Consider the following 27,804-nt stretch of genomic DNA (forward strand, 5'->3'; position numbering starts at 1 on the left):
CCAGCAGAGGAGCCTGATGTGGGGCTTGATCCCAGAATGCTGGGATCACGCCCTGAGCTAAAGGCAGATGCTTAATGACTGAGCCCCCCAGGCGCCCCTGAAGATGGTGTTTAAGGTGATGGCTTGAGCCATTTCTGGAAGTTACTCAGTTTTCCTTGATCTCTCCCATTGACGAGGGAGCAGAAGGCAAGCTAAGGAAAAAGCAAGGGGTGACACCCTGCAACTCCCCCCCACACCCCCAAATCCTGGGTGGGTCAAGTGTGACATTCCTCAGGGAAACTTCCAACTATCTTAATGTGAATGCTTTGCTAGAGGGAAAAACAAACCTTAGCTTGACAATAGCCAGGCCTCTGGTATCCTGAGGGTCTTTAGTATATGGAAGTCCTTCTGGACACCTCCCTTTTCCCTTACTTCCCCCAACTCCCACAGTATAAAATCAGCCACTCCTCCTCACCCCAGCACAGCAGCTCTTTCTGCCCCTGGGTCCTGTCCCCTGTGCTTTAATAAAATCACCTTTGTGCACCAAAGATGTCTCAAGAATTCTTTCTTGGCCATCAGCAGCAAACCTCACCAACATTCCAAAAGGACATCACGATGAATACAGGAAGTGTACATGCCATCAAACTTCTGTTTGTTTTTCTTCTGTTAATCCAACTTTTGTTATAGGGGAGGGGAAGCCAAGAACCTAGAAGAGTAGAAGAAAAATTACTCTTCCTCCCCACATTACCAGTGTGTCATTTATATATTTCGTCCTTTTTGGATTCATTTTCAGTTTATTAATTAACAAAAGGGACAGACAGATGCCATGGCATATTCAGTTACTAATATTAAATAAAGAAAATCCAACCAGGTAAATTTGAAGATCTAATTGGCTTTATTGAGTCATGAATCCAGCAGCGTTCTACCTAGCAAGTAAACAAAAGTTCCCAGGAATTGTACAAAATGGAATGTTTTAATATGAAGGAGAGTGGGGCAGAAAGGTATTAACATAAGAAAAGAAAAGATTGTTTTAGGCAAGGTCACCTTTTCTTAGGGGGAAGGGCATATATGGAGGAGAATAGAGGAAGAAAATGAGAAAATGAGAAATAGAGAATTTGAGGGCTAGAATATACGTTAACAGTCAACCAGTACAAATCCTTAATCTTAATCATAATCAATATAATAGAGAATGCTAGGAACATTAGGAAGCTAGGGAATAATTGGCTCTGAGTGCTGGCTTCTGGGATTTGTTAGAAGATACTCAATGCAGGGTTGTTAAACTGGTTAAACTTCTTGAAAATTTATAAGCCTCCTGAAATCGAACATAGGGGTTATGTTATTAAGGCGTATGTGTTATTTGGGAGGAGTTTTCACTGCATCTTTAAAATGTGTAATGAGCCACGAAAGATTCAGATAATTTGACTAAGAGTAAAAGTCATGTCAAGAAAGGGGGCTGAGAGAAGGATGGGGAATCAGCCAGCAGCTCAGGGCAGGGATGGGGAAGGAGCTTAGAAATTACTGACTGTAAAAGAATTACATTAGTGGTGAGGGAGCAGAAGGCTGGCTGAGGACAAATCTCAAGCTGACACCCCGCAACCTCCCCCGCCCCCACTCCTGGGTGGGATACCTGGTGTTCCTCCAGGAAGTTCCCAACTATCTTAATGCTAATAATGCCTTGCTAGAGGGAAAAACAACCTTGACTTGACAATGGCAAGGCCTCTGTACCCTGTGAGTCTTCTTTAACATAGGCAAGTATGATCTCAACCTCCCTTTTCCCTTACCTTCCCCCAACCCCATAGTATATAATCAGGCACCCCTCACAACCTGGGACAGCAGCTCTTTCTGCCCATGGGTCCTGTCCCTGTGCTTTAATAAGCCACCATTTTGCACCAGAGACACCCGAAGAATTCTTTCTTTGTCATCCCCTCTGGACTCCACCCCACTGAACCTCACCTATAGTCCAAAACCACATCATTAGAATTAAGTAAATAGGGGCACTGGGGTGGCTCAGTCCGTTAAGCCGTTTACTATTAGAGAACATAAATAGGTAATGAAGGCTTTAGCATTTCATGAAGCTTAAAAAAAATTTCAGTATTGTGTTTTGGAGGTGGTTCATTGCATAGAATGAGCCATCTCGATAAGGGCTCCAAAGTTAAAAACAAGTTTATTTTTAAGACGGATAAATATGACAAAATTAATGACAATGAAGCAAACAATTATCTGTTATACTAAAAATTAAAATTAGTAAGTTAAATATAAAAGTGAATATACGTTTTACCCTACAAATACACAACGTTAATGACATCACTTTAAGGTGCAGGGAAAGCCACAAGAGGGCCCTCCATTCCTCAGATGTGGTTTGTTCCCTCAGTCACGTGGTGGCTTGACACTGATTGGCCCTATTTCTCTGTGCATGTTATGTTCTCTTTTCAGTTGCAAGTTGCTGTAGGGCAGGAAGTTTCTCTTTCCAAATGAGCAAGCACTCTCTAGAAGATTCTATCCAGAATCCAGAATCAGACTAGAGAAGCACCCTATCAGCTTTGTTATATTTGGGGTTACAAAGCCATTTTCTCTTCCTGCAGCTCAAACAGCCATGCTTTCTGCTTTTTGCTCAACACTTGTGGTGGTCCTGCTAGTAATTCTCAGTGAGTAATGTTTCTTTCTTTTTTTTTTTTTTGTAAGATTTTATTTATTTATCCAACAGAGATAGAGACAGCCAGCGAGAGAGGGAACACAAGCAGGGGGAGTGGGAGAGGAAGAAGCAGGCTCATGCGGAGGAGCCCGATGTGGGGCTCGATCCCATAACGCCGGGATCACGCCCTGAGCCGAAGGCAAACGCTTAACCACTGTGCCACCCAGGCGCCCCTCATTTTTTTTTAAATCAATCTTTTATTAAGCTTTAAATTTTAATTCCAATATAGTTAACGTAGAGTATTATATTAGTTTCAGGTGTACAACATAGGGATTCAACAATTTTATACATTACTCAGTGCTTATCATGGTAAGGGGACTCTTAATCCCCTTCACCTATTTGTCCCATTTCCCCCCCACACACCACCTCCATTCTGGTAACCCTCCATCTGTTCTCTATAGTTAAGAGTCCATTTTATGGTTTCTCTCTCTCTCTTTTTGTCCCCTTTGTTCATTTATTTTGTTTCTTCAATTCTACAAATGAATGAAATCATATGGTATTTGTCTTGGTCTGACTGGCTTATTTCACTTAGCATAATACTCTGCAGACCCATCTGTGTTGTTGCAAATGACAAGAGTTCATTCTTCTCCATGGCTGAGTGACAGTCCAGTGTATATACATACACCACATATTTACCTTCATCTATCGACGGACACGCGGATTGCTCTATAATTTACCTGTTGTAGATGCTGCTGCAATAAACATAGGGGGGCGCACAGCCTCTTGAATTAGTGCTTTCATGTTCTTTGAGTAAATACCCAGTAGTGTGATTACTGGGTCATAGGCTAGTCTCTTTTTAATTGTTGGAGGAATCTCCATACTGTAGTAATGTTTCATTTTTTAAAATGATTTTCTATTCGGGTGATGATATCTAGCTCAATTTCCTCACTGGGGACTGTCCCTTTGTTCATAAATTCCTAAATAACAAAATCTTCATTATTTTAGGAGGGACCTGTGGAGACACGGTGATGCAGACAGAAGGCCCTGTTACCCTCCCGGAGGGGACACCGCTGACCCTGAACTGCACCTACGAGAGCAGCTACTCGGTTTCTGTCTTCCGGTACGTGCAGCACCAGAACAAAGAGCCTGAGCTCCTCCTGAAGAGTTCATCAGAAAACCAGAGGGCTGAGCGTCACGGTTTTCAGGCCCATCATAAGAGCGACAAGTCCTTTCGGCTGGAGAAACGCGGGGCGCAAACGTCGGACTCGGCCGTGTACTACTGCGCGCTGGGAGCACAGTGAGAGCACCTGCAGGGGGAGCCCAGCGCGAACCCAGAGCTGCACAGGCGGGGCCTGGCTGTGCGCAGCCTGCAGCGCAGAGGATGGTTTCTCTCCAGTTAGTGTTGCGGGCTGGGCACTAGAGGGGAGGGAACAATGTCCAGCTCGGATGCCTGCGCGCTCTGAACCCGGTGCTACTTTGAGCGAGGAATGGATAGACACGATCTAAATGACAACTTGATTTCTAATTTCCAGAAATGTTCCTGTTTTTAGTCACGTTTCTTCATGCCAGATTAAAAATACCCCGTGGTCATTGAACTTTACATCGGAAACCGGGGATGTACTGTATGGTGACTAACGTAGTATAATAAAAAAAACATTAAAAAATAATAAAATAGGGGCGCCTGGGTGGCACAGCGGTTAAGCATCTGCATTCGGCTCAGGGCGTGATCCCAGCGTTCTGGGATCGAGCCCCACATCAGGCTCCTCCGCTATGAGCCTGCTTCTTCCTCTCCCACTCCCCCTGCTTGTGTTCCCTCTCTCGCTAGCTGTCTCTATCTCTGTCGAATAAATAAATAAAATCTTTAAAAAATAATAATAATAAAATAAAATAAAAATACCCCATGGTAACCATTTACGGAAGTTCTGTGTAGCCCTGCTACCAAGTAAGCATGTGATTTCCTGAGCTCCATCTCTGAGATCGGAACACTGCATGGATCTCATCATTTTTAGGGAAAATAGCTTATAGACTAAATGAGCTATCAGGAATCTCCTCCCACTGATTTAGTTTCCTTTCTCCTGGGTCCCAGCTTTACTGCGATAAGTGACTCACAACACTGTGCAAGGTCTCGGTGTGCAATGTGTTGATCTGATACACGTACACGTTGCAGAATGTTCACCACCATAAGATTAGCTAACACCTCTTGCCAGTCACATAATTACCATTGCTTTTTTGTGGTGAGAACATTCAAGATCTACTCTCTTAACAACTTTCCAATAGATGAGACTTTATTGTTAACTGTAAGCACAGTGCTGTACGTTAGACCCCCAGAACTTCTCCATTTTTTAAATTAGAGGTTTGTAGCCATCAGCCACATCTCCCCCTCTCCCCCACCCCCTGGCCCCTGGTAACCACCACTCTACTCTGTTTCTATGAGTTTCAGTTTTCTGATCACATATATAAGTGATATCATGCAGTATTTGTCTTCCTCTGTCTGAGTATATGGTAAGGAAGCCTGATCTCTTTGGAGTACTGTTCTATCTCAACTATGGGTCTGCCTCCCAGGAAAGACCCTGTAGTGTCCACGTGTAACGTAGACGAGGGTGCACTTTCTTAGTGGTTGGTGAGTCAAACTAACATAATGGTTCTGTGTTTCTTGGGACCAGGAAACAGAGAAATGAGTCCCTTACCATAAACTGGGCACACATTTTGGATTCCAGCACTGAGCCCCTAATTGGCTTAAGGATACTCAGAGAAGACCCTGGGAGCCGCAGAGGTGACCTTAGGACTTCAGCTGGGCTGTGATGATTTATACATAGAGAGGTGGGAAAACCTAGGAAGCATTCCCTACAATGCTTGTGGATGTCAATTATAGGGGTTTCATGTGGCTTTTAACATGATTTCAAAGACTTGATAGGCTAAAGAGCCAATGACTTGCTGTTGGCCTGAACTGTGTCCCCACCACCCATACTCCTCAATCCACATCTTGAAGCCCCAACCCCTGATGTGACTGTATTTGCCCTTCAGGAGGTCATTAAGGTTGGGGCGCCTGGGTGGCACAGCGGTTAAGCGTCTACCTTCGGCTCAGGGCGTGATCCCGGCATTATGGGATCGAGCCCCACATCAGGCTCCTCTGCTATGAGCCTGCTTCTTCCTCTCCCACTCCCCCTGCTGTGTTCCCTCTCTCGCTGGCTGTCTCTATCTCTGTCGAATAAATAAATTAAAAAATCTTTAAAAAAATTTTAAAAAAAGGAGGTCATTAAGGTTAAATGAGGTAAAAATTTCAACAGGTCTAGTGATTATGATATTTTTAATGTTTGGTAGGTTTTAAAGTTTGGTAAATAAAATACCCCTTAAAATGTGGATTCTTTTACAACAAAACCAACTCAGGCTCATAGGTACAGAGAATAGATTGGTAGGTGCCGGGGGGACGGGGGTTGGGTGGAACAAAATGGGCAAAGAGGACTGAGAAGTACAAACTTCCAGTTCTAAAATAAGTAAGTCATGGGGATGTAATGGACGCCATGGGAAATATGTCAGTAACATTGTATTAACTTTGTAAGGTGGCAGATGGTAACTACTCTTACTGTGGTGATAACTTCCTAATGTGTATAAATGTGGAGTCATTATGTCGTACTTTCAGTTATGTTATTACTTTCAGTTATATCTCAATAAATGTAAAAATTGTCATTTTTGTAGATCCAAAGTGGTTTAATAGAGGCAATTTTATTTGGCTCATTCTAATACATAGATTACATTAAAATTTTTGGGTTCTTTTCATCTCGTATATCAGTATAATAATCAACCACAATTTTGTCTGGTTCGTGGCCAAGGAAATATGCAGTTTTCATTCTCCAGGTGGAAGCAGTGGAGACTCAGTGAGCCAAATGAAAAACCAAGTGACCCTCTCAGAAAGGGCTTTCCTTATTGTAAACCACTCCTTTGCCGCCAACAAGAGTGCTCCTCCCTTTTCTGGTGTGTTCAGTGTCTTGGTGAAATTGTGCAGCTGTCCTGAGAACCACAAAAGAAAATGTGATGGAAGCAACAAAGGTTTTGAAGCCACAAATGAAGAGAAAACCACCTTTCCCTGGGAGAAACTTTCAGTCCCTATGGCAGACATGGCTGTGTGCCACTGCGCTGAGTGATGACCCAGGGAGAAGCTCCTGGGGAGCCCAGCACAAGCCCTCAGAGGGCAGGCAGGACCCACCTGCAGAGGACTGTTCCTCATGGTTCATTCTGGTTCCAGGAGAGTCTCCTGTGGTTTGACCCTCAGGCACTCTGGCAGGTGCAAAGATCACCCAGATCAACTCCAAGGACACAGTGGAAGAATAGGAGGTGAATATGCCCTGAATTTAATGCCCCATTGTAGGAATAAGAAACAGGGTCTGGCTTCTTTAATCAAGGGTCAGTGGGGGATGGAACTCGAGAGTATTATGCTAAGTGAAATAAGTCAGCCAGAGAAAGACAAATACCATATGATTTCACTCATGTAGAATTTAAGAAACAAAACAGATGAACACAGGTAAAAAGAGAGGCAAACCATAAAACAGACTCTTAACGACTCTTAACGATGGAGAACGGACTCAGGGTTACTGGAGGGGAGGCAGGCAGGGGGATGGGCAAATGGGTGACGGGGATTAAGGAGGGCACTTGTGATGAGCACCGGGTGTTGTAAGTGATGAATCACAGGGCGCCTGTGTGGTTCAGTGAGTTATGCATCTGCCTTTGGCTCAGATCATGATCCCAGAGCCCTGGGATCAAACCCCAGATGGGGCTCCTTGCTCAGCACAGAGTCTGCTTCTCCCTCTGCTCCCCCACTCATGTGCACGTGCTCTCTCTCTCAAATAAATAAAATCTTAAAAAAAAAAAGTAAGTGATGAATCACTGAATTCTACACCTGAAACTACCGCTAAGCTGAATGGTAACTAAGTGGAATTTAAATAATAACTTGAAGAAGAAAAAAAATCAGTGATTTGTCTCTCCTCCTTCCAGACAAAGTGCAACCCTGTGACTTTGGCCTAGGTCACCCAAAGAAATAGCAATGTATATGATTTTTTTGTTAGAGACACAACATGAGATAGATGGGATTACATCTGCATAATGTCTCCCTGACAGAGAGTGGCTTATTTCCTAAGGGACACAGGAAAGAACCAAAGCAACTGGTTCTTAGGGCAAGAATCAAAGGGAAGACAGAGAAACAGAGTTCCACATGTAGGCAAATAACGGAAGGAAAATTAAAGTTATCATAGCTTCGTTTGGTGCAAATGAACTAGCAGTCATGGACCAGTGCTCTCAGAAGTGGACACAAACCCGTAATTGAAGAGGCGGCTTGTGCCCCAATCCTATACACACTCTTTCCTCCCTTCCCTCCCATATCTCCATTAGCAGGCTTCTTTTTTCCTTTTTTCTTTTTTAAAGATTTTATTTATTTATTTGAGAGTTTGAGAGAGAGAGAGAGAGAGAAAGCAGGAGCAGGGAGGAGGGAGGGAGGTGGGGGGAAGAGGGAGGGGGGAGACAAAGCTGACTCCCTGCTGAGCAGGAGGCAGACCCAGGGCTCGATCCCAGGACCCTGAGATTATGACCTGAGCCAAAGTCAGACTCTTAACCAACTGAGTCCAGATGGCACTTGATTAAGTGGCTTCTTACAGCCAGCCCTTGGGACAGACGGCACTGTCCACACAGTCTGAGGAGAGAAAACACTCAGGCTCAAATTCTTCATCAGAACATAGTTCAGGGATGGCGGTTAGGGGGAACATTGTGTAGCTTCCTCGACTCCTTTCAAGGCTTTTTTCTCCTCAAGGAGACTAGCGGAGAAGTGGAAGGTGACAGGGTGGGTAGAGGAAGAGGGTGGAGAAGAAAGAAGAAGGGTCTCTGGATTGCATTGCAGATATTCCTGGGGTCTCCTCAAATATTGGGGTCACATCCCTTGTGTATTACAGTCATTCAATGAATATTGATTTTTTTGGTCCATTAAAAGAAATTTGACTTTCAGGGAGAGGGAATGACAGAGATTCTCAGTGTGTCTCTGTATCTCAGGAATTGCAGTGGAAGGCAACTGGGAAAGATACTGAAAACATAGGAGGGAAGGGTCCTTCACCTTTGATGTTTCCTTTTCCTCTCGCCACCCCCCCCGGAGTCTTTTCTAATATTTCCTTTTCTTACTGGCCCTCTCTGTCAGTGTTATGGATGAGCTGAAGTGATAACCTCTCTCTCATTTTAATTCTAAAATTATTAGTTCTTCCTTCACAGTTTAAAATTTTAAAATTCCTTTTTAATGAAAAATAATATAGGTACCTGGTAAACAAAAATCTTGAAAGAGAGCAAGAAGATCTGCAATAAAAAATAAGAAAGTCTCAGATGTTTGGTTGAACTGAGTTGATTGAATATTTATGTTGATCTCTGCAGCCTCCTGAAAGCCTAGTAAAATGTTAATAAAGAATTTCAAAATATATATAAACACATAAGCACAAAATGGCCAGGCAGGATGGTGACAGCACAGGAGACATCAAGATGCCGTTTAAAGGGTGGAAAGTAAATGGAGAAGAGATAACTCGTTTGGCAGAGGGGAACTCTGTGGCCACGGTGGGAGAGCCAAGAGGAAGCATTTCTATTTATGCTGCTGTGTTCTGGGAATGCTCAAGAATGAAAGAAGGATTGGAAGCACCAAGTACACTGGGACAATGGTACCAGGTATAGAGGGCAGTGGGAGAGGAACAGAAGGATTGAAAACACTAGACTACAAGCTAACCTCAAATCTAGAAAAACACTGAAGATAGTCTCTGGTTGGTTCAAATCAGATAGTTTTTGGATGAGGGCATCCAGAGACAACTGAATGTGAAGTGAGGTGCCATAGAGAAGGCAGGGGATTAGGTGTGGTAATGTATTATTAATGGTAAATCTATCAGCCCTGATGGTCAACTGAGTTTATAATTCTAGTTTTTTTAAATAATTTTTCATCAGAATCCTCTCTTTTAACATTTAATGATGCTAAGAAATCGGATGTCAATGTGATTGGTACCCTCCCATCTGGTCCCGCCATTGGTGATCCTTTTGACTTTTCTTTCTATGCACTTTTTAAAAATATTATTTATTTATTTATTTATTTATTTATTTATTTATTTATCAGATATAGAGAGCACAAGCAGGGGGAGTGGCAGACAGAGGGAGAAGCAGTCTCCCTACTGAGCAGGGAGCCCAGTGCAGGACTGGATCCCAGGACCCTGGGATCATGACCTGAGCCCAAGCAGACACTTAACTGAGTCACCCAGGCACCCCCCCCTACTAATTTTTAAAAGGGGTTGGCAACATTTTTAGCTTCTAAGAGCTCTTCCTGGCTGTTGAATCTTTGCTGTTGAATTTTTTCAAGATATGTTATTTTAGATATATTTTTTAAAAGATTTATATTTCCTTATTTGACAGAGAGAGACAGCCAGCGAGAGAGGGAACACAAGCAGGGGGAGTGGGAGGAGAAGCAGCAGGCTTCCTGCTTAGCAGGGACCCTGATCTGGGGCTCGATCCCAGAACGCTGGGATCATGCCCTGAGCCGAAGGCAGATGCTTAACAACTGTGCCACCCAGGCACCCCGAGGCTGGTAGTTTTTATACTTTTAGACAAGGTGACATTAAATCTGTCAGCAATTGCCGGCAAGGAAGACAACGTTAGGAGCTTCAGTAAATAAGGAATTTGGAATGGAATTTGGTTTGGGTAAAAAGTAACAAGTGCTGTTTATATGGCATCCTTGTCTCTAAATTTCCTATCTCTGGTGTGGAAGATCTCTTTTTACCTCCTGGTATAGGAAGGGTGCCTTCCACATGGGAGGCTTATTTCTTGCTTTCAAGGGAACAGAGAACGTCTGAGTTTTAAATGATTTTTATTTAAAATAATCAATATACCCAAATGGCACATTTTGGGGCAGTCTGACCTGGGCCCCTGTCACTACTTGCTTTATACGTTTGGCTAATCCTTCCTGCTCTCGCTTTGTATCATAAGAATGAAGGATTGTGAGGCATTAGGTATTTTTTGTGTCATTGTTTAAGTTGGTTTTTTTTTTTTAATAGATTGCTTTGCAGATCGGATCAAAGTTAAGGACTTTGAGGTAGGAATATCACCCTGGATTATCCAGGCAGACCGGTCTAATCACATGGGTAGTTAAAATTGGGGCAACTTTCCCTGCTGTGGTCAGAGGAAGATGGGACTATGGAAGAATGGTCAAAGGCTCAAAGCATTTGTGGCTTTGAAGATGGAGAAGGGGGCCATGAGCCAAGGAATGTTGGCAGCCTCTAGCAGCTGGAAAAGTTAAAAAAAAAAAAACCATTTTTACTTTGAGAGGCTTCAGAAAAGAAGCAGTCCTACTGGTGTCTTCATTTCAGCATCCACGTCCTCCTCTTACGGCCAGCTTACTGCCAGCGAGGCCATCCCTAGCTCAGCCTGGCAATGCTGATCTGCTTATCTGTGCCTAAAGAATGGCCCCACTGCTTTTACTTGAAGGTTCTTGTGGATTCTGAAGTCTGACAGACTTACTGCATAATCAGTTTCTCTGTAGTTTACAGGCCCTATTATTCATAGAGGCAAGGATTAATATTACTTACTAGAGAAGGTGGTATGTGATATGCTAAGGGAAGAAAGAAAATCTGTTCAGTGGAAGTTTTTGATGTATCCCTAAATAGAAGGAAAGCACAGATTAGCTTCCAGTGCGGAGTCTGGATCGGCTCTCTGTCCGATGTCTGGCCTCCAGAAGGTGATGTTGCAGCAATTAGAGATCTCTATTTCTTTGGAAGCTCAGCACCTTCCCCTCAGCCCCTCCTCCCTGCAGCTAGGAGACTCAAGCATACTTGCTGGGTTTTTTGACGTTAAGACGAGGGAGATATTCAGAGGTCAGAAAACACTCAAGATCATCTGAGGAGTTTCTTTGCATTTTTGCCTCAACAAGGGACTCGTCTAGCCCAACTTTACTCACATATCCTATTTCCAAGAGCTGGGTTCCACGGCTGCTGTCCTGCTTGCTCAGACAAAAGCTTCCAGAAGGAAACCTCTTGCATCCCTGCTGCTCCGCCATGCTCCTGTTGCTCATCCCAGTACCGGGGATTCTCTCTCCCCGAGTGAATAATAGCCTATTATGGTCCCTAGTTCTTCAGAACTAACTTTTCTTATTCAAATTTTAGTAGAAATGCTTTTCATAGCCAAGTCTGCGCTGTGTTCACAGAGAGAACATTGATTTTGCAGGAGACTCTGGAGCCCAGTCAGTGACACAGCCTGAAGCCCACGTGTTGGTCTCTGAAGAAGCTGTTCTGGGGCTGAGTTGCAACTATTCCTATGGGACAACTCCTAATCTCGTTTGGGATGTGCAGCACCCCAACCGAGGACTCCAGCTTCTCCTGAAGTAGATGTCAAGGGACGCCTTGGTTAGAGGCATCGAAGATTTCAAGGCTGAATTTATGATAAGTGAAACCTCCTTCCACCTGAAGAAACCCTCAGCCCATTGGAGCGACTCGGCCAAGTGCTTCTGGGCTGTGAGGGACACAGTGCCTGGGACAGCACAGGGAGCTGAACACACTCTGTGAGATAGTAGGGAGGATAAGAGCATCTGAAAGGTTTTGGGTTCTGACAGTAGGAGCCTCAGTGTTCTTATACACAGTATAGAGGTGCTCAGGGACTCGCTGAGCCAGTGTGGGGCGCACAGGCTCTAACAGGATGGATATGAGAGTTTGGACATGGCACAGGAAGGCTTTACTTTTCATTCACTCATTCGTGATTGTATCTTTCAATAAACTGAACACAAGGTGAACTCCTTTTGTAGACTTACCTCCTTCTTACAAACTTACTGTCTTTCCAACTCGGTAATTTCAAGATCGTTTTCTTGGAATCTTTCTTCCCGGATCCACTCTGTGCTGGCTATTTCCCCTCATTTTTAGACGCCCGTCTAGGACAAAGGAGATGACCGGGGTGGTGAGCAGCTCAAAACACAGTGCGCTTGTGGAGATTTTTAGTAACTGATCAGGAATGTTGCAGAAAGAATGGTGAATAACTCACATTTCTTCAAGGACCACTAAGGATGTGGAAGACGCTAAATCTAGATCCAAATTCTCCTTGTTTTGAAGTTAAGAGAGTTTCTTTTTACCAACTATAACAATTGGTTTCCTTTCTTTTGACACCTTAAATTCTCCAAATCTATTTCAGAAATCTTCAAAATTTGTGGGATAGTACCTTTGGCCAATTTCCAACGAATATTATCATTATTTTCTCTTTTACTCTTGTTCTATTTTCATATTATTTCACTGTTGGAATATTAAAAGTTGGTTCTTATCTGTTTGGCATGTGAAGGCCAGGAAGAAATTTTTCTTGGTTCATGTTTCTTCTAGCTGGACTAAGAATTAAATTTACAGGAGACAGATTAACAGGAGAAAAATAAGCCAAATTTTTAATATTTGTACGTGGAAGCCTAATAATGAAATTGAAATCTAAAGAAATACCAAGACAGGAAATTTTGACTTTTTAGCACACAGACAATACACCGGCGAGAAATCGACAAGACAAACAAAACAAAACACACCCTTAACTTTGGGAGCTTCAATTAGTAAGGATTTCTGAACTCACAGTGAGGTTTTAATAAAGGCTTAAAACTTTCATGTAATAATAGGGGATCAGGTTTATCATTAGCTTAATTCCTGCTTCTCATGTGTGGTGGTTCTTTTCATGTTCAGTCCCACTATTTTGAAAAAATGACAAATTCTAAATGATGATTTATGAAATGTTATGGTAGTCATAATCCACATTCAGGTACTATCTGGTCTAATTATCACAGAGGTTTTCTGATTACAAATCACAGTTCAATTAGTGTCTCTAGGTTTAGACTGCATTTTACTTCGTAGAGATGAGGACTTAGTTCATGGACATGCTGCCCTGTACGCTCTCCACGGGCATCTTCCTCATCCCTTCATAAAATACTTCCCCACTTTGCTGGGGAGAAGCCCGAACTACATTTCCCACAGTCCCTTTCTTTCACCATCTAGTTTAAAATCTGCAGTTGAGAAGCATTTCTGGGATTTTAAGAAAATGGAAGAGAAGGAGGAACCATTATTCTTCAGATTACTGGCCATGGTTTTGTTTGGCTTCTGGGTTTCTTCCTGAGAATCAGCCACTTTGGGGTTGCAGGTAGCTGGACTCATTACACTTCAGAATTTCTTTTATTTATTTATTTTTAAAGTTTTATTTTTTTGAAGTAATCTCTACACCCTTGAACTCAGGACCCCAAGACCAAGAGTCACATGCTCTTCCTACGGAGCCAACGAGGTGCCCTGACACTTCCGAGTTTCTTGTAATCAGTCTTTACCATCTTTGCTTCATCAGCTCTTCCCATGTCTGTACTTCTAATTCCCTATGTTAAATTTCTTTCTATTTAAAATATTTGGACTTGTTTCTGTTTTCCTGACGGACTTTTGACTAATACCTTTGGGTAAATCTAAGTCCCTTAAGCAGAGCGTGTGAACTTTTGAAGTCAGGACATCTGAATAAAATTTATTGTTAGCTGGAAATTAGCTAAGCAATTTTTGTTATTGATCACACAGTCTGACACATTCCACTCAATTCTGCTACAATTCCTCTATGATACTCATCTACTTAGGAACTCATGGTGTGGATGACAGATTCCCTCAGAGGAGCTGGAGGGTTGTTGCAACACAACAACAGCAAGAGACAAGGCTGACTTGGGTAAGTGAAGGAAGTCATGGAACAGGAGACTGTTCACAGGTTATTTCTACTTTGACTCCAGGTGGAGTAGGGTAGAGGCATGGACAAAAAAAAAAGGCTAGGGAAAAAGAAGGAAGACACTGCTTCTCACAGAGACTTGACACAGGGTAGAAAGGAAGCGGAAAAGCGAGAAGTAGTTATGTCCTGAAACGATACCCAGACCTAAGTTTTCTACCCAAGTCTGAAGCTTGTTGCTGTTTATACCTTGACGCAGTACCACGTAGCTGCCTTCTCTGACTTCATGGAGTGGTTGTTTTCCAGGAAGCACGCTGAAAAAGCCTCCCGTGTTCAAAGGCAAATAGTAGCAGGACTTGACACAAAGCATCCTTTTCCCTAAGTTTGTCCTGTGAACATTTGGAGTTTTGTGTGTTCTAAGTGGAATGGGCAAGCATAGTGGGAGCAAGCAGTAATTCTTTCTGCAGCTGTGACATCGGTACGACCATGAAAAGAGAATGGCTTTAATGTTCTGTGTAGATTGGAGGTGTTTTCTCATGCTGACCCCCAGATGTGTTTCACAGACACCACAACTGTCCTCTTAGTTCAGTGTTCCTGAAGGTTAATTTGTAAGTTTGTTTAATGTTGGCTACATCACAAACCATTTGAGATATTTGACTTCTCAAACCTTACTTCTAGAGATTGCGATTTTGTAAGTGGAAAGATCTCCAAATCTGTATTTTTAAAAAAGATTTTGTTTATTCATTTGAGAGAGAGAAAGAGAGAGAGAGGGGAGGGGAGGGGCAAGGGGAGAGGAAGTCCCAAACAGATTGTGAGTTGAGTGTGGAGCCCGACGCAGGGCTCGATTTCACAGCCCTGAGATCACAGCCTGATCTGAAACCAAGAGTTAAACACTCAGCGGACTGGGCCACCCAGGTGCCCCAACAATATTTTATTTTAACTTAAAACACAAATGAGCATTCATTCAGTAATGAGAATGTGTCTGGAGATTGTAATTCCAAGTCATCTTGTTGCATGTATCTCTCTTAATACATCCTTATTTCTAATTTTTTCTGTCTTTAAAATGGATGGAGGGACACCTGGGTGGCTCAGTCTGTTAAGTGTCTGCCTTTTGCTCAGGTCATGATCCCAGGGTCCTAGATCTAGTCCCACCTCAGGCTCCCTGCTCAGCGGGGAGCCTGCTTCTCCCTCTCCCTCTGCCTGCTACTCCCCTTGCTTGTGTTCTCTCTCTTTCTGACAAATAAATAAAATCTTTAAAAAACAAAAACAAAAACAAAAAGGGATACAAAGGCAAAGATAATTTTTTAAAAAGATTTTATTTTTAAGGGACACCTAGGTGGCTTAGTTGGTTAAGCCGCTGCCTTCGGCTCAGGTCATGATCACCAAGGCCCACATGGGGCTTCTTGCTCAGCGGGGAGCCTACTTCTCCCTCTGCCTGCTGCTCCCCCTGCTTGTGCTCTCTCTCCCTCTCTCTCTGATAAATAAATGAATAAAATCTTTAAAAAAAAAGACTTTATTTTTAAGTAATCTCTACAGCCAACATGGGGCCCGAACCCACAACCCTAGAGTAGGGGGCTCCACTGACTGACCCAGCCAGGTGCCCCAAGGCAAAGATAATTTTAAAACAATCTGAGGGCACAATACTTCTATCACCTGAGCAAGGTTTTATGTGTTCTTTCCAGTCGCCTCTTTCCTGAAGACAATGACTATTGCTATCACCATAGATTTAGTTTAACTGTTCTAGAACTTTAAATCAATGGAATCATACGGTAGACACCTTTTGTCCCTGGTTTCTTTCATTAAACATGACACACCTAGATTCTTGTGTATCATTCATTCATTACTTTCTACTACTGAGTGTCCTATTAAATGAATATATCACAATTTGTTTATCCATTCAGCTCTATCCACCACTGGCTGGACACAGGATCTGTTAAGGGTAAAATCTTTAATTCCATTCATAAAGTTTCAAGGTACAGAGTACCTTAGATTTTTATATTCTTTTGGTGCAAGAATAGGGTGTGTCTCTAAAATATTTTAGCCAAAGCATATATCTTAGGTACCTTTATTTAAAGGTATCTTGGGGGGTGCCTGGGTGGCACGGTGGTTAAGCGTCTGCCTTCGGCTCAGAGCGTGATCCCGGCGTTATGGGATCGAGCCCCACATCAGGCTCCTCCGCTATGAGCCTGCTTCTTCCTCTCCCACTCCCCCTGCTTGTGTTCCCTCTCTCGCTGGCTGTCTCTATCTCTGTTGAATAAGTAAATAAAACCTTTAAAAAAAAATTAAAGGTATCTTGGGTTCTTGGCTGGCTCACTTAGTGAAGCATGTGACTTTTGATCTCAGGGTTGTAAGTTCAAGCCCCATGTTGGGTGCAGAGTTTCTTAAAAAAAAAAAAAAGCAAACCCAAGTCTAACATTCCTTTAGCTATCTAACATACCACTACTTTTCCATTAAAAACCTAACATATGGTATGCTCTGTTGTTTACTAAAATTTCAGGTGTGGATCAAGATGCGAATAGCTGAATTATAGTTTCCTGTGCCATGGCATTCTATTATGATGCAAGCTGATCACCCCTGAAATTCGCTTTCTTGTCTGGGGCAACTGCCTCTCCTTAGAGTTGAAGCTTATTTAAATGGCACACATGCATGATTACCTTATTGCCTCTGTTGAGAAAAGTTTTAATGTAAATTACACATCTTAACACTTTGCTATACAGTTGACCCTTGAACAAGGTGGGGAAGGTGGCAGTGTATGGCCGCTGACCCCCTGCATAGTGTCCTTGACCTTTTCTCTTCCTGGAGTAATTTTCACCTACTAGCCTCATGACTTATTCCTTCACTTTTTCCTAGTCTCAGCTCCTAGAGAAACATGTGCATATGTGAATAAAGAACGCTCCGAAGGCTTTATTGTGTTGTGTTTCATAGATTTAAAAAATCAACACCTTAACACTTCATTAATAGAGGAAGTGATGAATAAACGGTGGTATATTCATAATATGGAATACAGTGCAACAGAAGGACATATGTGTGTTAACACAATAAGACCTACAAGATTTATTATTGAGTTTATAAAGTAAGTTACAGAAAGGTATGCACAAATATGTTTCATTTTGTATTAAAACACTGTAAATAAAACTACACTATACATTTTCTATGGATTCATATATTTGGTAAATGTGTGTAATCTACAGTAAAACACTTGGAGGCAACAACTTCAAATCGAATAATGAAAAGGTAAAAATTGAAAGTGGCAGTCAAAGGGGATTTTAGTCTTTATGTAATGTTTTAGTCCTTTAATAATTCATATATTCAAGAATTCCTATTAAAGTTATTATTAATAATAAGTAATAAGCTATCATAAAGGTTTATAGTTTCCTCTATTCTTTTCATCAAAAAGGAGGAAAAGAGAGAATGACCACATTCTTCATAAGATTTTGTCCAACCACCCCACACGGAAATAATTCTCCCTCCTCTGGGATCATAAAGCCTTTAGTTCATACTCCTCTTAGGGCCCTACTCCTTGACTCTACTATAGTGATGGATATTTTTGTCTTCCCCAGTAGACTGTAAACTACTGTCTCATCCCTTTTACGTATTCTTAACACCTGGTGAATTACCTCATTTATGGTAAAACTTCAGCAAATGTTTATGGATTTATTTTGAACTATGTAAAAGAAATCAAAAAGCACCAGATGAGAATTGCCAAAGTATTTTATGATATTGATTTCCATGCAATTCCATTCTAAAAGTAGGATTTGGTTCACTTTTAATTCCCATTCAATCTAAGCAGTTACTTTGTTTTCTGATCATCTGCCTCATCAAGAATCATGGAACGATGGTCACTGTACAGCACGTCCTTAGCTTTTGATGTAGTGATCCATGATTCATTGTTTGCGTGTAACATCCAGTGCTCCATGCAATACGTGTCCTCCTTAATATATATCATAATAAAATTAATTAATTACTTAAAAAAAAAAGAAGCATGGAATGACCATATGGGGCTCAGAATCTGTCTGCTGAGTTACTTGGTCTAAAGCAGGCTTCGTTTATGTTTTAGTCCACTAGGGGGCACTCTAGGCTGTACAAGAAATGAAGGGGGTTTCTTTTTGTGTGTTTTGTTTTGTTGTTTTTTTTTCCCCTGATGGTAAGAGAGTTGAACAGTTAGGAGAGAACAGAAAATATGTGAGACAATCAAATTATAGATAGCAAAGGTAGGGGGAAACGGGCAACCCTGTCTGTGTAAAGTTCATCTTAGGTTTTCAGTTCTGCCATTCTATATCAACTTCAAAAAGATGGGACCTGTATCTATCTCTACAAATCCACTGTGAGGATGATTCTCTGAGCAGACGTATGGAAATAGGAGTATTTCTGGGCACTTGTGAGGAAGCTCAACAGAAAGCGTCCATTATCTGTTTTCAATTTTTTAATTGTTCTGAATAAAATCCCCCAAACCCACTGACCTAGAAATTATCTCAATACTCCAGCTATCTTACCTTTTCATATATCTTGGTTGAGAATGGAAGGAACAAGAATGAAGAGAAGAAAAAAGGAAAAAAAGGGACAAACAGAGAAGGAAAGGGAGAGGACAATATTGACTGTGACCGGCAACGCGTAGCCTGGCCAGACTCAGCTCTGTGGGCGAGCCAGGTCTCCACCAGTTGCACAGGAGAGTTGGAGAGGTGGAAATTCAGTCAGAGGGGACAGTATACAGACATTCTCTTTTTCACCAACCAAATTCTGGTTGGAATCATTTTCTATGCAGATGGTGACTGTCTTGGTTTCTAGAACTCCCTTGATTTCAAGAAATTGTATTTACTTCTGCAATACACAATGCATGCTATCAGTTTTCCTTTATCAATATTTTTATTTTTTATTTTTTTTTAATTTTAAGTATTTTATTTATTTATGAGAAAGAGAGAGAGAGAATGAGTGAGGGGAGAGGCAGAGGGAGAAGCAGACTCTGTGCTGAGCAGGGAGCCCAGGCTGCCCCATCCCAGAATCCCGGGATCATGACCTGAGCCCAAGGCAGATGATCAACCGCTGAACCAGCCAGGCGCCCCATCAGTATTTTTACATAACTGAATTCTCACATTGTCTATCAAACTATGAACGATGCTTCATGGTTCTGTGTAACCCCCTTTCCCCACTGACTCTTCTAGAAAATATAATTCACCTTACCCCACACACAATTCTTACATAAAGTGTTTTAAGAAAAAAACCCCTTATATCTTCCTATATTGGAACTATTGCCCCCACCTCCTGCACTGTTGACAAGCACAATTTTGGAGAGATTGCTATGAGTGTCACTGGGCCACTGTGGGTGGAGTCTCGAGTTCCGTGAGTGGCAGGTCTGAGGTGTGACTGGAGCTCAGCGGCTCTGTTGGAACGATTGACTGTAAGACACAGTTTCTCTGGACCCAGGACTCGACTCTCTGCAGAGTAGGGGTGTCGGTAACTCAGCAACTAGACAAGGAATCATGAGCAGGCACTGGGGAGCTCTGCTGGGGCTCCTGTGGGTCCAGGTTTGCTGTGAGTGGGGGCGTCCAGACGGGGCTGGGGAGCGGTCCGCAGCCCACAGTGGTGGGGGGAGCTGACACTGAGCTCAGAGAGGGTCCTACGGCCCCAGGGGTGTGTCTCGGGACATTTTACAAGTTTGAAATCTGCTTCAGTGACCCCCAATGATGACTTGTGTTTGTTCTTCTCTTTCCACGCAGGGGTGAGAGGGCTGGATGTGGAGCAGAGCCCTTCAGCCCTGAGCCTCCAGGAGGGAGCCGGCGCTGCTCTGAAATGCAATTTTTCCCAAGCTGTGAACAGTGTGCAGTGGTTCCGACAGAACCCCGGGGGTGGCGGCCTCACCCGGCTGATTTCCGTGGCTTCGGGCCTGAAGCAGAGCGGAAGGCTCAACTGCACACTGAACACGAGGGAACGGTCCAGCACCCTCCACATCGCGGACTCCCAGCTGGAAGACGCAGCCTCCTACCTGTGCGCCGCGGAGGCACAGTGCTGCCTGCTGATCCGGGGCCTGCAGGCCACCTGCAGCTGCGCCTGTGCCCCGGCCCCGCCACCAGGAGGCCCTGCACAGCAGCCGCACCAGCAGGCTTGGGCCATCTGGGACTCTGCTGGGCTCCAAGGCCGGTGGCAGTAACCTTGACAATGAATTATTACTAAATACAAGTGTGTATGTTGACGTTGCATATAGCATATTGGAGGGATAGGAGTTCTTAAAATGTTTAGAAGCTCTAATTTTAAAAATTACTGCAACGTTGGAAAGCAAATATCTATAGGCTTAGAAATAGAAATTTAAGGTAAAGATAATAGCTTCAGTGGAAAAGAATACCATTTTCGTGTGAAGTTTGAACTTATTCAGTAAACCGATTTTAACACAGAGGATAATCTGAAATTAATTTTTCTCATAAGTTAAGATATAATAAGATGCATAAACAAGCATTCTGAATTGTATACAAATCATGAAGCCACTTTTTAGTTTCATATACACCCTCCAAAAGTTACAGCAAATGTTAGAGAAAACAATAAAATGCTGTGGTATAAATTTAAATTTAAAATTAAATTTAGATTTACATGAAACTGATTGGTATGAAGAGTTAAATCATTTGTAGAACAACTGTTCCACCAGAGACATCAGCTCTAGATTTACTTTATTTATATTTCAACTAATTTATCAGATATTTATACTAATTTTGTCATTGCACATAAAATATTCTTTAAAATCTGTAATATCAGTTGCACCAACAGAACTGTCCTTCTCAAAATTAAAAATGTTAAAAAAATTCCGTTTGCAGAATCGTATTTACCAACAGGAACTGACATTGCTTTCAATTATATAGATTGAAATGAAGTTACTGAAAGTATTAATTTTGATGGCCAAATAAATTAATTTGGAGAAAAGCAAGCCAGAAAAATATTATTAAGATATTACACTACCAAAGTATTATTATTTATTGTATTATACAAAAATTTTATAATAATTTTTCTAACTTTTTTTGGCAATTTGTCAATTTAATATCTTTTGTATCATTAAAATTCTATTGTGCTTTATAAGTAAAAAAAATTTATTTTTAAAAAAATTTTAAAGTTTCTATTTATTTATTTGAGAGAGAGAGTGAGCCAGAAAGAGAGAGGGAAGAGACAGAAGCAGAGAGAGAAGCAGATTCCCCGCTGAGCAGGGGGCCTGCCATAGGACTTGATCCCAGGACTCTGAGATTATGACCTGAGCCAGAGGCAGACGCTTAATGAAATGAGCCAGCCAGGTGCCCCAGTTAAAAAAAAAAAAAATTAAAGAGAGCTTTATATTTTATTATATACTGTAACATTTTTTACTGTTTTTTAAACATGGGGCCCCAGATTTTCCTTTGTCATTGCATACCACGAATTATATAGCCATCTCTGCCTGGGAATGTTGAACACCTGAGTTAAACTTGAGTGAGGGAGCTAGAAGCTAGAGAGCAATCAGGCTGTGTGAGAAAGTACATTTCGCTTTACATATGTATGAGCAAAAGCTCGTCCACCACAGAGCCAACCCCACCCCCTGCCTGTGGTGAATATTATAGTCAGTGAGGAAAGCTCCATTTTATTCCACTTTCCTGTAGATTTCAATTCTCCTCAACCCACCTTTGGTCTCACAGAAGAAAAGCAAACAGAGAGGCTCTTACCCTGAAGACTCTGTCTCTGATACTGAAGCAACGTCAGGGTGGGTTAGGATCAACCTCAGACCCACTAGGTCACATGTGGTTGGGAAAATGGTCTTGGTGTCTGTGATGCAGGCTTTCACCCCTCTCTGACACCAGTCCACCTTACACACAAACAGTCCTCAATAAGTATTTCCTTTGTTATATGGTATAAAAGAAATTTAGAGCTGGAAGAGCCCTTAGAAATCCTTTAGTCCAAAGTCATTTTACAAAATACAGACTGTGTTCAAGACAACAGTAAGGAGAATCAGGAAGTAAATGAGCTGGGGGAGGGAGAAAGTGGGTTTCCTCACTTCCTCTTTGACATTCTTGCCCCTGCCTCCATGCTGTAGGACCATCCTGCTAGGTAAAAAGAATGGGTCTGATGGAAGCCCAGCCACTTGGACCTCTGCAGTTTGGGTCTGAGAAAGTTGTGGTCCAGTCAGTTTGAATGCCTGAATGGAGAGGTCCAATTTATGTAAAAGTCTGAGACCTTGGGCAGGAAAGGAGACTCAGGCTGAGCTGCTGTTACTCTACCAGCAAACTCATGCATCACTCACTGTTTCAGTAGGACAAAGTCAAAGGTGGTGGTGCCGTGTGAACCCTGACATGTGTTTCTAAGGACTTTCCCCCAAATAACAAATAAATATATCATCCCAGGTGGACGCCCCTTAAAGGCAATGTATGAATACAGAGCATCACTAATACATTGTTATAAAATGTAATCACTGAGAGGAGGAGTTAAGATGGTGGAGAAGTAGGGGACCCCTTTTTCAGCCAGTCCCCTGAGTCGATCTGGATAGGTACCAGACCAGCCTGAACATCCACGGAATCAGCCTGAGACACAGGAAGATACATCTGGATCTCTACAAATGAACATCTCCAGCTCTGAGTATTTAGGTACGAAGCAGGGAGCCGTGAAACTGCGCAAAGAAATCGGAAGATAAATGGAAGGGGGAGGGAGCAGCTGCGTTCGGGCGCAGGGAAGTGGTAGCCACCTGTACGGGGGGAGCGGGCGGACTCAAGGACAGGCACCCCCGAGAGAGCAGACTGAGACCATGAGCCGGGAACGTGCGCCACAGGACTGAAATCCGGAGCTCCGGTGAGCTCATTGTAATCACACTGAGACCAGGAGCCCTGGGAGCGTGTAGGGCAGCTGGCGGCTGGTGGCGTTAGAAACACAAAGGACAGAGATGCGCCGGTCCCGGAAGTGAGGGCTGGGATGCTGGGTATGGGGTGCACATCCCGGGACGCTGCAGGGTTGAGCAGCACCAACAGAAACAGAGGTAAAGTGGCCAGAACATCAGTGGAGAACGAGGCTGCGATCCCTCTGTTCTGAGACAGAGGCTGAGATTCGGTCACTGCTGCTCTGACTCTCAGAAGAGGCACAGCAAACCGACAGGGAAAGCTGCCAGAGAACAAAAGCTTGGAAACACCTACTCACAGTGTGCCCATCCCCATCCCCCCTCGCAGGGTACACATAGACTCTTCCCAAACAGGGTTGCCTGAGTATTGGCACGGCAGGCCCCTCCCCCAGAAGGCAGGCTGAAAAATCAAGAAGTCCACATCCCTAAGGTCCCTATAAAACAAGGGCGCACGGCCTGGGTCCCGGTCAATAATTTGGGCTCTGGACAACCCCGCAACCTCTCCTCATCAGAATGACGAGAAGGAGAAGTCCCCCCCAGCAAAGAAAAGACAATGAGTCTGTGGCCTCTGCCACAGAACTAATGGATATGGATATAACCAACTTATCAGAAATGGAATTCAGAGTAACAATGGTCAAGATGATGTGTAGACTTGACAAAAGTATTAACGAAAATGTTAATGAGAATATAGAATCTCTAAGGGGGGAAATGAGAGCAAATCTGGCAGAAATTAAAAATTCTATGAACCAAATGCAGTCAAAACTAGAGGCTCTGACGGCCAGGGTGAATGAGGCAGAGGAACGTATTAGCGAATTGGAGGGTGGGTTAGTAGAAGAGAAAGCTAAAATAGGAGACTGGGCTCAAAAAATTCAAATCTCAAGAATGTAAGTTACAGGAGATTACTGACTCAATGAAATGTTCCAATGTTAGAATCATCGGCATCCCCGAGGGGGTGGAGAAAAAACGAGGTCTGAAAGAGATATTTGAACAAATTGTAGCTGAAAACTTCCCTAATCTAGCAAGGGAAACAAACATTCATGTGCAAGAGGCAGAGGGGACCCCTGNAAGGGAAACAAGCATTCGTGTCCAAGAGGCAGAGAGGACCCCATCCAAGCTCAACCAGGACAAACCTACGCCACGGCATGTCATAGTGCAATTCGCAAATATTAGATCCAAGGATACAGTATTGAAAGCAGCCAGGGCAAAGAAATTTCTCACGTACCAAGGCAAAGGTATCAGAATTACTTCAGACCTGTCCACACAGACCTGGAATGAAAGAAAGGGTTGGGGGGGCATTTTTAAAGCTCTTTCAGAGAAAAACATGCAGCCAAGGATCCTTTATCCAGCAAAGCTGTCATTCAGAATTGATGGAGAAATAAAGACGTTCCAAAATCGCCAATCATTAACCAATTTCGTAACCACGAAACCAGCCCTACAGGAGATATTAAGGGGGGCTCTATAAAGGTAAAAAGGCCCCAAGAGTGATACAGAACAGAAAGTCACAATCTATAGAAACAAAGACTTTACTGGCAACATGGCATCATTAAAATCATATCTCTCGATAATCAGTCTCAATGTAAATGGCCGAAATGCTCCCATAAAATGCCACAGGGTTGAATATTGGATAAAAAGACATGAGCCATCCATTTGCTGTCTACAAAAGACATNTTTGCTGTCTACAAGAGACTCATTTTGAACCCAAAGATGCATTCAGACTTAGAGTAAGGGGATGGAGTACCATCTTCCACGCAAATGGACCTCAAAAGAAAGCTGGAGTAGCAATTCTCATATCAGATAGACTGGATTTTAAACTAGAGGCCATAGAGAGAGATACAGAAGGGCACTATATTATTCTTAAAGGAAGTATTCAACAAGTGGATATGACAATTATTAATATATATGCCCCCAACAGGGGAGCAGCAAGATACACAAGCCAACTCTTAACCAGAATAAAGAGACATATAGATAAAAATACATTAATGGGGGGGACCCCAACACTCCACTATCAGCAATAGACAGATCACATAAGCAAGAAATCAGCAAAGAAACAAAACGCTTTGAATGCCATACTCGACGAGTTGGACCTCATAGATATATATAGAACACTACACCCCAGAACCAAAGAATACTCATTCTATTCAAATGCCCATGGAACATTCTCAAGAATAGATCATGCTNATGTTCTGGGACACAAAACAGGTCTCAACCAATACCAAAAGATTGAAATTATCCCATGCATATTCTCAGACCACAACGCTCTGAAATTGGAACTCAACCACAAGGAAAAATTTGGAAGAAACTCAAACACTTGGAGACTAAGAACCATCCTGCTCAAGAATGACTCGATAAACCAGGAAATCAAAAATCAATTTAAACAATTTATGGAGAACAACGAGAATGAAAACACAATGGTCCAAAACCTATGGGATACTGCAAAGGCAGTCTGAAGGGGGAAATACATAGCCATCCAAGGCTCACTCAAAAGAATAGAAAAATCTAAAATGCAATTTTTATATTCTCACCTCAATAAGCTGGAACAGCAACAGAGGGACAGGCCTAACCCACTCACGAGGAAGCAGTTGACCAAAATTAGAGCAGAAATAAATGAATTAGAAACCAGAAGTACAGTAGAGCAGATCAACAGGACTAGAAGCTGGTTCTTTGAGAGAATCAATAAAATTGACAGACCACTGGCAAAACTTATCCAAAAGAAAAGAGAAAGGACCCAAATTATTAAAATCATGAATGAAAAAAGAGAGGTCACAACAAACACTATTGAAATTGGAAGGATTATTAGAAACTTTTATCAACAGCTATATGCCAATAAACCAAGTAATCTGGAAGAGATGGAGGCCTTCCTGGAAACCTATAAACAACCAAGACTGAAACAGGACGAAATTGATTTCTTAAACAGGCCAATTAATTATGAAGAGATTTAGTCAGTGATAAACAACCTTCGAAATAACAAAACTCCAGGCCCGGACAGTTTTCCTGGGGAATTCTACCAACCATTCAAAGAAGAAATAATACCTATTCTCCTAAAGCTATTTCAAAAAATAGAAACAGAAGGAAAGCTACCAATCTCATTCCATGAGGCCAATATTACCTTGATCGCCAAACCAGGCAAAGACCCCCTCACAAAGGAGAATTACAGACCAATTTCCCTAATGAATATGGACGCCAAAATCCTCAACAAGATCCTTGCTAATAGAATCCAACAGTACATTAAAAGGATTATCCATCATGACCAAGTGGGATTCATACCTGGGATGCAAGCATGGTTCAACACTCGCAAATCAATCAATGTGATACATCATATCAACAAGAAAAGACTCAAGAACCATATGATCCTCTCAATTGATGCAGAAAAAGCATTTGACAAAATACAGCATCCTTTCCTGATTAAAACCCTTCAGAGTGTAGGAATAGAGGGTACATTTCTCAATCTCATAAAAGCCATCTATGAAAAGCCTACTGCAAGCATTATTCTCAATGGGGAAAAGCTGGAAGCCTTTCCCTTAAGATCAGGAACACGACAAGGATGCCCACTCTCGCCACTATTATTCAACATAGTACTAGAAGTCCTTGCAACAGCAATCAGAAGACAAAAAGGGATCAAAGGTATCCAAATCGGCAAAGAAGAAGTCAAACTGTCTCTCTTTGCAGATGACATGATACTCTATATGGAAAACCCAAAGGAATCCACTCCCAAACTATTAGAAGTTATAGAACAATTCAGTAAGGTGGCAGGATACAAAATCAATGCCCAGAAATCAGTTGCATTTCTATACACGAATAACGAGACTGAAGAAAGAGAAATTAGGGAATCCATCCCATTTACAATAACACCAAAAACCATACGTTACCTTGGAATTAACTTAACCAGAGACGTAAAGGACCTATATCCTAGAAACTATAGATCACTTTTGAAAGATATTGAGGAAGACATAAAAAGATGGAAAAATATTCCATGCTCATGGATTGGAAGAATTAACATAGTTAAAATGTCCATACTACCCAGAGCAATCTACACTTTCAATGCTATCCCGATCAAAATACCGAGGACATTTTTCAAAGAACTGGAACAAATAGTCCTTAAATTTGTATGGAACCAGAAAAGGCCCCGAATCTCCAAGGAACTGTTGAAAAGGAAAAACAAAGCTGGGGGCATCACAATGCCGGATTTCGAGCTGTACTACAAAGCTGTGATCACAAAGACAGCATGGTACTGGCACAAAAACAGACACATCGACCAATGGAACAGAATAGAGAACCCAGAAATGGACCCTCGGCTCTTTGGGCAACTAATCTTTGATAAAGCAGGAAAAAACATCCGGTGGAAAAAAGACAGTCTCTTCAATAAATGGTGCTGGGAAAATTGGACAGCTACATGCAAAAGAATGAAACTTGACCACTCTCTCACACCATACACAAAAATAAACTCCAAATGGATGAAAGACCTCAATGTGAGACAGGAATCCATCAAAATTCTAGAGGAGAACATAGGCAACAACTTCTATGACATCGGCCAGAGCAACCTTTTTCACGACACATCTCCAAAGGCAAGAGAAATAAAAGATAAAATGAACTTATGGGACTTTATCAGGATAAAGAGCTTCTGCACAGCCAAGGAAACAGTCAAAAAAACTAAGAGACAGCCCACGGA

At 42.3% G+C, this 27,804-nt stretch overlaps 1 long non-coding RNA gene and 2 gene segments (V, D, J or C); 2 read left to right on the forward strand and 1 right to left on the reverse strand.

Annotated features, from left to right (window-relative positions):
• Nucleotides 1–607: 607 nt before the first annotated feature.
• LOC117797253 lies at nucleotides 608–22,218 on the reverse strand. The gene is made up of 3 exons (XR_004622193.1): nucleotides 21,979–22,218; nucleotides 12,411–12,527; nucleotides 608–685 (listed from the first exon to the last, which is right to left on the reverse strand). It is a non-coding gene; the product is annotated as an uncharacterized LOC117797253 (long non-coding RNA).
• LOC105235017 lies at nucleotides 2,430–4,321 on the forward strand. The segment is given in 2 exon segments: nucleotides 2,430–2,624; nucleotides 3,617–4,321. Coding segments are annotated over 2 exon segments (348 nt in total).
• LOC117797252 lies at nucleotides 19,697–21,246 on the forward strand. The segment is given in 2 exon segments: nucleotides 19,697–19,837; nucleotides 20,023–21,246. Coding segments are annotated over 2 exon segments (483 nt in total).
• Nucleotides 22,219–27,804: the final 5,586 nt, after the last annotated feature.

This window comes from Ailuropoda melanoleuca, chromosome 20 (assembly GCF_002007445.2).
Source record: "Ailuropoda melanoleuca isolate Jingjing chromosome 20, ASM200744v2, whole genome shotgun sequence".
NCBI lineage: Eukaryota > Metazoa > Chordata > Mammalia > Carnivora > Ursidae > Ailuropoda > Ailuropoda melanoleuca.